Source organism: Natrix helvetica, assembly GCF_964273705.1.
Source record: "Natrix helvetica genome assembly, chromosome: 4".
Taxonomy (NCBI): Eukaryota; Metazoa; Chordata; class Lepidosauria; order Squamata; family Natricidae; genus Natrix; species Natrix helvetica.
Window position 1 is genome coordinate 757,810 of NC_138550.1, and position 10,421 is coordinate 768,230.

The window sequence follows — 10,421 nt, forward strand, 5'->3', positions numbered from 1 at the left end:
CCAGCCTCCCTTTCCCCCCCCCCCCCCGGCCCAAGAAGTTTTCCCAGAGGCAACTTTTCCTCTCGCGCACCGCCCGACGCCGCATGGCAGCCGCCGAAGGACAGCCGCCCGCCGGGGCTTTGGAGGAGAAAGGGCCGCTCCAAGGGGCGCGCAGGGAGCAGAAGGGCCGCGGGGAAGGCGCAGCGCTCCGGCCGAGCGAGCCTTTCCCGCGGCCACTGCCAGCGCGGCCTCGGCGGGACAGAGCGCAGGTCCCGGCGGCGGCGGGGGGGTCTGCAGGGGCGCCAGAGACCCTCGCCCGCCTCCCGCACCTGCTGCAGCCGCCCAGGCGAGCCTGCAACTCAGCGCAACGGACGCAAGCGGCGCCCCGCCAGACGCCCCGAGCGCCTCCCGCTCCCCGGCACGGGGGATGCTGGGCACGGGAGTCCGGCAGGCAGGCGGGGCTTCTGGGCACGGGAGTCCACCGCCAGGCAGGCAGGCAGGCAGGCAGGCAGGCAGGCGCGTCCGCCTAATTGGCCCCGGAGCCTCCCTTGGAAGCAGGGGATTCTGGGCACGGGGGTTCCTCGCGAACAGAGGATTATGGGTCTGGGAGTCCTGGGCCCAAAGTCCCCGTGGAGCCCCCCCTCCCAGGAAAGCCTCCGGCGACGACCAACCTGGGGGGGGAGGGGGCCCCACCGGGGGGGGTCCTGGAGGAGGCGGGGGAGGCTCACCTTCTAGCCCGGCCTGGTCCAGGTGCGGCCCGGGGGTCGAGTGGGGGCCGGGGGGGCCCTCGGCGGGGCCCGGCGGCGGCAGCAGGACGAGGCCGCAGAGCAGTCCCAGGGCGATGCGGCCCCACGGCGCCATGTCTCCGGGTCACCTCCGCTCCCGCATCGGCAGGCCCGGGGCGGCCTCGGGGCGGCAGGTGGCGGCGCGTCCGGTGCAGCTCCGGCCAGGTGAGCCCCTCCCGGAAGCGGCGCGCCCTCGCCGTGCTCCCCCGCCCGTGTGGTCCGTCCCCTCCTCCCCCCGCGGCGCCGAATGGTCTCTCCCGCCCGCCGCTCGCGCACCAAGTCCGGGCAAGCGCCAGGGGCGTGGCCGGGCCCGCCCCTTCGCCTCCACCGGCCAATCGCGGCAAGGCTCGGCCGCGGAGAGCGAGCGCCTGGCCGGCAGCGGCCCCTGGCGGCGGAAGGAGGAGCGGACGCACGTGGAGAGGTGTGCACGGAGCCCCCCAGCGTGGGAATCTCCGGCAATCGCGGCTTCCTCCTCCTCCTCCGTGTCAAGGAGCGCTTGGACGCGCGTCGTAAGATTGCACGACGCGCACAGGTTGGGCTGGTGGGAGGTTGAATGGACGGGTGGACAACACTGACGCCGTTCTCCCTTATCCGCCCGGGCTTCTTCCCTAAACAAACCATTTTTTCGCACTATTAAGAGTCCGTTCAACGCGGGTGTTCAAATTCGGCAATTTTGAGACTTATGGACTTCAACTCCCAGAATCCCCTAGCCAGCAAGAGCGGGGAATTCTGGGAGTTGAAGTGCACAAGTCTTAAGGTTGTCGAAGTTGGCCATGCATGCAAAAAAACTGGAGCAAAATTAGGCTTTCCAGGCGCCGTCCGGAGGCGCGAAAGGAACACCGCCTTTCTTTCCCTTCTGCCGGGAAAACCCCTCGGAGGACCCGCCCCGCGTGGTCGTGACTCGGAAGAAGGAAGTCCCGGAGCTGCTTTTCGGCTACTTTGTTGCAAATGGCAGTTACCCTCCTTTAGAGCCCCCGGTCTCCCCGGCTGGGATCTTCCCCGCCCCCAGCGACAATCTGCCCGGCGGCCTCCTGCCTTCGCCCAGCCGTAGCAGGCTCCTTGCAGCCCGGGCGGTGGCTTGCTTGAGAAATCAAAGGTTTTAAAGAAGTCTTTTGTTAAGGGCGGGAAACGGATCGCCAAAGAAAACCAAGAGCTTCGTGTGTGGTTTTACAGCTTTGCAGGTCGATGAAGTGTTGCAGAATAATTCCAAGAAAGCTTTTCTTGGTATTTCAAGGAATCGCCTGTAGCTGATCTACCTGTACACAGTAAATGGCAGGCGATGCACTTAGGGTAACTTCAACAGCCCCCCTCAACAACAGAAATGAATGCTTGCTTCTCTCCCTCCCTCCCTCTTCTTTCCCTCCCTCTCTCCCTTTGTTCCTTCTCTCTCTCCCTCCCCCTTCCTTCCTTCCTTCCTTCCTAACATAGTTGGAAGGGACCTTCCTGCTCAAGCAGGAAACCTTACACCCTTCCAGGCAAATGGCTGCCCAATCTCTTCTTTAAAACCTCCAGTGTTGAAGCACCCACAACTTCTGAAGGCCAGCCTTTCCACCGATGACCAGTCAATGGTTCTCACTGTTAGGAAGTTTCTCCTTAGATCTAGGTTACTTCTCTCCTGGATTAGTTTCCATCTGTTGTTTCTGCCTTCTGGTGCTTTGGAGAATAGGTGGAGCCCTCCTCTTCCTTGGGGCAGCCCCTCAGATACTGGAATGCTGCTATCATGTCTCCTCTCCTCTTTACCTTCATTAGGATCCACATACCCAGTTCCTGCAAACCGTTCTTCCTGTTTTTGCCACCAAACCCTTAATCATCTTTGTTGCTCCCCTCTGCACTCTTTCTAGAGTCTCAACATATATATATATATGTTTCGGCCAATCCTGGGCGGCTCCCAGGCAAAGATTAAAAGACCTATAAAATTATTGTGAAAACTATCAAACACCAGCAGTTAAAACATAAAGCATGAAACCAACAAACATTTGGCACCCACCACTGCTGCGACTCTGCCGTCTGAGCATCTCCCTTCTCCCTTGGGGGAGACCCAGATCTTTTAAGGCCTTAAGGGAAGAGGGCGGGCTGGGGGAGGAGGTGGTCCACGGAGCAGGGACTGGCGCGAAAAGGCACCTGCCCAACTCCCATCAGATGGCAATATTCAGGGGAAGGGGCTCGCCCTCTGACTAAATAGGTCTGGGGGCACATGGGGTCTGGGGAAAAGCAGCCCTACAGGTAGCCTGACCCTAGACATGTGGGGCTTGGAAGGCGCAGCAGAAGGAAGGGGGGGGACCCAAAAGACCGGCTCTGCAGGCGCCTCCCGTGGGTCGAGGGGTTCCTCGGTTCGGGGATCCCGGCTGAAGGCTCGGGTGGCGCCCTGCAGGCGAGGCTTCTCGGCGCGGGCGGGGCGTCTGCGCCTCGTGCCGGCAAAGCGACCTCTAGAGCCGCCCGTCTCGCAGCGGCGGACGAAGCCGTCGGCAACGCAACCCCTGGACCCGACCTTCGGAGGCCGAAAGCCCGGGGAAGACGGGAAGCTGAAAGGCCGGGCCGCCTTCCCCGCCCCGCGCGGCCGGAGGGAAGGGAGGCGCTTCCCCAGCCTTGGATCAGAGTGCTGAGGGGGGGGCTTCCCTTGCGCCCCATCCAGGCGCAGGGAAGTGCGACCCGCTCTCCCGCCTCCCTCCTTCCAAAGACCCCCGAGCGTCCCAGGCGGCCCGCAGCCCCCGCTTTGCTTTTTCCTCCTTGCTGGAGAGGGGGCGCACCTTATCCGCACGCGGCAGCGGCAGCGGCTTTCGCCCAGCCCGCCCAGATGTTCTACAGCCCCCTCCCCACGGCCGGGGGGCTTCTAATCCCGGGAGCTCCGAAGCCAAGAAGGGGGGTGACCGTGGCCGGCGGGGGTCCTCCGCTTGCCGCCGCTCCGCCCTAGCCCCGGTACCCCCTCTCCCTCCCCGGGGCGGGGGCGGCGGGAAAGTTCCCCGTCGGCGGGCCGCCCCGCCTCGCGCACTTCCTCTGGCCGCGCAGACTTCCTCTTGCGCGCCGCCCGGGAGCACCGCCGCCGTCCGCTCGCCGTGAGCCCAGGTTAGTCTCGCCTCGCCCCGCCCTCCCTGCCCCCACCCCACCGCCCGGGACCCCCGCGGACGCCCCCAGCAACGGCGCCTCCTGCCTGCCCCGAAGCCCCGCGCGCCCTGCCGGCCCGCCCAGCGCAGCCTCTGCGCCCCCTTGGCCCGCGCCCCCAAAGGCAACCGCGGCCGCTGGAGCCCCGAACGGGCGGGGTCTCCGGGCCGGTTCGCTTCCCCCCCGCCGCCTCCCTCGGCGCCCTTGAAGGGGCTGCCTTTCTTCCGCCTGGGACGACTGGGGGGTCCCGGAGGAAAGCGGTCCCTTCGTGCGCCCGTCGCTGGCGGAGGGTCGCCGGGCGGGGGTCTTGCTACTGGCGCGACGCCGGGGGGCTTCTGGAGGGAAGCCGCTTCAGGCCGAAACTAAGCCCGTTGGGTCCAAATAGAGGCTTAGGCGGGCCGAGTGGGGGAGAACTTGCCGAAGGGGCGCTTGCCCCCGCAATCTCCCCCCCCCCGCCCGGCTTTGGAGCCGATCAGGTGAGGGAGGCAGCCGGGGACTCCCGGGTGAGGAGCTGTCCTCCCTACTTGGGTTGCGGTAGACTGCCTGGCGCGGGGAAGCTCGATTCCTGCTCCAAAGAGATGCTCTTTCGGGCGTAAACGCAACCTTTGCGCCTCCTGTCTGCGAGGGTCGCCTTGCCTTCCGTCGGCAGAACGAGGAGGTCCCGAGCAAAAGGGGGGTCGAGGGCGGACCCCGCGGTGGAAGAGCCGCTGTCTCGGGCGGGTTGGCGATTGGAGGGGGGGAGCCGGGAGGAGAGATTCAAAGGGGGGGGCTCTTTCGCCCGTAGCGGGAGTTGATTTTGGATTATCAAATCCCAAGGGAGGCCAAAATCCGGCCACCCTCACGTGACATAGGATCTGATGGGGGTCAGGGATGGGGGTGGGTTCCCCTTGCACGGATACTGCTTTAGCAGAGCAGCTTTGGGATCCAGAAAGCCCCCACCCCCAGCTGGAAGCAATTGGGGAGGGAGAAAAGCTACAGGATAACAGAGTTGGAAGGGACCTTGGAGGTCTTCTAGTCAAACCCCCTGCTCAGCAGGAGGTCCTGAACCGTTTCAAGCCTCTCTCTTTCTTTATTACTCTGTTCCCACCCAGGGAAATTGGGGGAGGGGGAGGGGACACATCAAGGCTGGTGACTTCCTCCCAGCCTCCCTCCATTTCTCAGTGTGGATGGTGCCTTCCGCTCTCAAAATCTGGCAGGTTGCTTGTTTGCCTCCCTGTTTAACCATGCCGGCTACATGCCGGCTAGATGCCGGTTAACCTTTCCCTTTTCCTAAGACGTCCTCCCGTCGCAACCCTCCCCCCAAAACACTGAGAATGCTGACTTGTCTTTTCCATCCCTCTGGGGGAGGCTGCCCGCTAGAGCCCCAAGTTCCTTTTCTGGACTTCCCCATAGGCCTCCGGGGCCTCCTTCCTCCTGCCTGGAGACAGATTCCCCTGGCTGCCTCTTTCATACACGCCTGACTCACCCAGGGAGGAATCGCAGTCCTGCGCCCCCCCCTTGGGGTATCCCACAAAGATTGGGGGGTCCCTTATGAGAGGATCTCTCCAGTCTGTTGGGGGGGGGTGATAGCATTGAAAGGGTGCAGAGAGGAGCAACCAGGACGATGAGGGGACTCGAGGCTAAAACATAGGATGAACGGTTGCAGGAACTGGGCCTGGCTGGTGTAGTGAAGAGAAGGACCAGGGGAGACAGGAGAGCATCTTCCAATATGGGGGGGGGGCTGCCCCGGAAAGGAGGGGGGGGTCAAGCTATTCTCCAAGGCACCCGAAGGTCAAACAAGGAACAATGGATGGAAACTGAACAAGGAGAGATTCAACCTAGAAATAAGACAAATTTCCTGACAGTGAGAACCATCAACCAAAGGAACAGAAGTTGCCTTGTGGGAGCGTCATCCCTGGAGGCTTTCAAGAAGACACTGGACTGCTATCGGTCAGAAATAGTGTAGAGCCTCCTGCTTGGACAGGGGGTTGAACTAGATGACCTCCAAGGTCCCTTCCAACTCTGTTATTGTGTTCTTGTTCTGTTCAGAATTGACGCATGATCTAACTGACCTCCTCCATTGCACCATTATACAGAGTTGTCACAATGCATGGGATGTGGGGCTGATGAGACTGATAGAAAGAGATGCCCCCTCCTCTCATGTCATTGTTGACGCCCCTCTTTTCCGCCCCCATTCCCATTTGCCATGTCCAGCCTTTCTCCCCGGAATGTCGTCTCAGTCGACCAGCAAAATTCCCTGCAGAGTGCCAAAAGGTCAAGGGTGCGTGGGGAGAGGGGGGGGGACAGACCAGTGAGTTGGAAAACCCAGTTACCTACTAGCCTTGGTTAGTTAGCAATTGGGCTTAGCTCACCCCTCCTGCGAAGGGTTCTTCAGCTGTGGTCCCAGGTTTCAGAGTACAGATTAACAGAGTTGGAAGGGACCTTGTAGGTCATCTAGTCCAACCCTAACCCTGCCCAAGCAGGAGACTCTACACCGTTTCTGACAGATGGTTTTCCAACTTGGGAAAATGCCCTCCCTTGGATGGGCGCTGTCAGTGCATTATAGGCTTTGGCATCCTTTTTTGTGATGGTGGAATGGGGGCTATGCCATCTCACGACCACCGGGTTCATTTTCCCCAAGGTTGGCAGCCGTGTTCGTCCTGGACAAGCTCCTAGGGGAGAGAGATCCAAAGCTGGACGGTTTTCTTGCAGACATTTCATGACCTGTCTAGGTAACTTCATCACTGCTAGAAAGGAGTGGAGATTGCAGGCAGGAGGAGGAGGAGGAGGAAGGCTGCAGGGTCCTTGGTGCCCTCTGAGCTTGGTGCTTTTCATACAGACGTTTCAGGACCCAACTAGATAACATTGTCAGTGCTGTCATCGTCATCATCGTGAGCACTGATGATGTTCCCTAGTTGGGTCATGAAACGTCTGCAAGAAACCCACCCAGTTCAAAGGGCACCGAGGACCCTGCAGGGCCACCCTGAGCTCCAGATATTCCCTTCTGGAGATGCCCAGCCTCGGCTGAAGGACCCGCAGGTGGGGAATGATGAGGCTGTGCCGAGGGCCGGTCCTTCAGCCATGCCTCGCCTTATGACCCCAACGGAGCCCTACATTTTTGTTTGGGACATTTGCTCCATTTTAGGGCCTTCCTTGCCACCGTTGTTAAGTGAATCACTGCAGTGGTTACATTACTAACACGGGAGTTAAGCGAATCTGTCTTCCTCATTGACCCTACTTGTCAGAAGGTCGCAAAAGGGGACCACGTGGCCCCTGGAACCGTCATAAACATGAGTCAGTTCCCACGCTTCTGAATTTGGGTCCGGTGACCCTGGGACTCCTGCAACAGCCAGAAGTGTGAAGACGGTCGTAAGTCAGTTTTTTCAGTGCCATTATCGCTTTGGTCACTAAATGAACTGCTGTAAGTTGAGGACTACCTGTCTCTCTTCACCAGGACCATTTGTGGTGTTTCCTGCTGTGGCTCGCAAGGCCCCTTCCCTGCCCCCGTCACTCCTCCCCAGCACAGGGATGGGGTTCCAAAGGGCCTGCAAAAGAGATCGATAGGCAGCCAGAGAGCCGCACCTGATGCCTACGGGAGCCATGAAAAGAGCTGATGCCATTCTCCACCCAGGAGCAGCTCAGGATGGGGTGACCTTCTCTGTCCCCAAGGCCCTCAGCTGCCTCTTCCTCCTCCTCCTCCTCTTCCTCTCCTCCTCCTCATTTCCTCCTCCTCATTTCCTCCTCCTCCTCCTTTCTTCCTCCTCATTTCCTCCTCCTCATTTCCTCCTCCTCCTCCTTTCATCTCAGGAAGCCCGTGCCTGGCAGGATCCTCCTTCCTGCTAACTCTTCAAGGCCCGCACTGTCCCAGCCTCCAATGGCCCCATCCTGATTCCAGCTAAAGTGGGAAGGAGAACGAGGGCCGTTTGTGACTTCCAGGCCTCGGAGCTCAGCCACCCGAAGAGCCGCTTGGCATGGGAAGTGCAGCACATTTGCGGGGGGGCAGCTGTGTGTCCCTGGCTGGCCCCAAACACCTCCCCCCACCAGGGCTCCCCCATAACAGAGTCTTGCGGATTTGGGGTCCCTGAGTTCCGTGATCCAGCTTGATGGTGCCTTGTAAGTCCTGGGTCACATCTTAGGGTAGCCTCTTTCTCCTGGGGGGGGAGGGGCTTTGGCCCACCCTCCTGAGTGTGGGGGTGATGCCCAGTGCATGCAGGCACCCCCAGGGCTGCCCCGATGGGAACAAAGCAGGGCCTGGACCAGGGGTTGGGTCCGGCAGGCACTGCTGCTTCCTGCATGGCCACACGCTTGGTGCGCAGGGCAATTAAGATCCTTCTGCACATGCGCAGAACTGGAAAGGAAGATGGCGGGGCCACTGGGGAACCGGTTCAAGGGCGTGGCAGGCCTGGCTCTCTGCCGGTTCCAGCAACCCAGGCCACCAAACCACCAGCAGTTCAGAACCCATCCCTGGTCTGGGCTGGCTTGGTCGCCTTTAGCAACTGCCCGTCTCCCCCTTTGCTCTGAGGGTGGGGGGCTGTGGGAGCGGATGGTCAAGGGTTGGGACAGCCGTTCATCCTCTGAGGGGTGCAAAGGTCCTGCTTCGGATCCCAAAGTAATTGCAGTGTTTCAGGAGGGGATGATTCAGCTCAAGACCCAGCCAGGAGCCAAAGGAGCTCTGTGCTATGTAGAGGAGGCCCTCGGGGGTTTTGCCCCTAGGCACGGGAGGGGGGGGCTGTGGTCATCAGGGAAAGGCCAAGCAGACCTCTGCCGGGAAAAGGGGCTTTGGCACCTGAATTAGTCCTGAGCAGCTTTGGGGGTCTCCTTCCCCAGGCTCAGGGGGGCTGCCTGCCAAGTTCTCCCCTTGGGCTTGCCTCGGAGGAGGAGGAGGAGGAGGAAGACTGTGCGCTCCTTGGTGCGCTCCGAGCTTTGCTGTTTTCTTGCAGACATTTAATTACCCGGAGTGGGACTTGCTCTCTGCTTATCTGTGGAACTGTTGCCCTGCCAGTGTTGGTGGGAGAGTTCTCGGTCTTTCCTTGATGAGGCTGTTGAGAGAGCAAGACCCCTCCCTTCTAGCTCTGATGACGTTCCCTAGCTGGGTCATGAAACGTCTGCAAGAAAACCATCCCGCTCAAAGAGGGACGGGGAGGGGGCTGTGGGCTCCTTGGTGCTCTCTGCCCTTGGCTCTTTTCATGACCCAACTAGGGAGCCTCATCAGTGCCAGGCTGAGCTTGGGAGGCAGAAGCTGCCAATCGGCCCAGAGAAGAGGGGAAGCATTTGCATGGCCCCAAAGGTGGGGCAAGAGAGGAGGGGCCTCCGCTTGCGCCACGTCAAACAGATCCTGAGCACTCAGGTTCCTGGCAAGGGAAGACAAAGGCCTTTGTGTGTGGGGGGGGGGCAGGGCAGCCTCAGCCCTCTTTGCATAGCATTTGCACACAGGTGCAGCCTTTGCGTAAGATGGGGGGGGGCAGGAGGAACGGCCTTAAAGGCAGGCGGGGATCCGAGAACTGAGAGTAGCAACACTTTTTAAGGGACCCCCATTCATGGGGACCCTCTTCCCAAAACAGGCCTTCTGCCATGGGATGCCTGACCTCATCTAGTCCACTCCATGGATGCTGGCACCGGTGCCCAGCACCTCCAAAGGCCTTCAAAACCTCAACCTGGGTGGGCTGTGTCCCCCTTCAGAGCTTGTTAGAGGATTTGGGGGTGCTTGTTGATCTCTGAGCTTGATTATGTCCCTGCAGACGTTTCATGACCCAAATAGGTGACATCATCAGTGCTGGAAGGGTGGGGGGGGGGTTGGTTTCTCCCTTACACCACTGATGATGTTACTGAGCTGGGTCATGAAACGTCTGCAAGAAAACAGCCGACCTCAGAGAGCCCCAAGGACCCCACAGTCCTCCTCCTATCCACAACCCTCCCTCCCTCCCTCCCTCCTAGCACTGATGAGGTTACCTAATTGGGTTGTGAAACAGCCTGGCTCAGAGGGCACCAAGAAGCCCACAGCCCAACCCTGAGCTACAGTGTTCTCTTCTATTCCTGCCAAGGACCCTTTGGGGCTTCTGTGAGACCCCCAAACGTGCAGGGACATTGGAAGCGCCTGGCCTGGCTCCGCTGGGCTCATTCCTGCCAGTCATTCAGAGAAGCCGGCGGTGTTGGTGAAGTTGGGCAAGAGGCTCTGAGCCACTCCGGAAGCAGACTCGGGCAGGGCCTCCTGGGGGGGGCGGGGGGGGAGAGAAGAGGGTCCTGCACGTGCATTGCAAAAGCGCCTCTCGGCTGCACCAGAAGAAGCCGGGAGTCACACGCTCCCAGCACAGGAAGGGGAAGTGATGGCGGCACATTGGCTGAGATGTTGGGCAGCCCTCTGAGACTTTGAGGAAGGAAGGCTCTCTGTCCTGGCCCTTATGGGGGAAGGGGGGTCCCCCAGAACCCTCCCTGGAATTGGGATCCGCCAGGGGTTGGGTGCTGGCAGGTGGCAGGAAGGCCTCCCCCCCCCCCATGGCACCAGGGGACACTGAGTCACAGGGAAGAAGTCAGGTTCAAACTGAACACGAGTCAGCAGGGCCTCAAAAACTATTTAATTTG

The 10,421-nt window shown here is 60.7% G+C and overlaps 1 protein-coding gene across 3 annotated transcripts in view; it reads right to left on the minus strand.

Moving 5' to 3' along the window:
* The window catches only part of STIM1 (stromal interaction molecule 1), a 55,981-nt gene extending 54,959 nt beyond the window's left edge, over nt 1–1,022 (minus strand). For 2 of the 3 annotated variants that reach the window (XM_081951647.1, XM_081951648.1), the window contains exon 1: nt 708–1,022. In XM_081951647.1, the coding sequence (XP_081807773.1) occupies nt 708–840 (133 nt within the window). In that variant the 5' untranslated portion in view covers nt 841–1,022. The remainder of the gene's footprint in view (nt 1–707) is intronic. The other variant, XM_081951649.1, reaches the window with a different exon arrangement.
* Nucleotides 1,023–10,421: the final 9,399 nt, after the last annotated feature.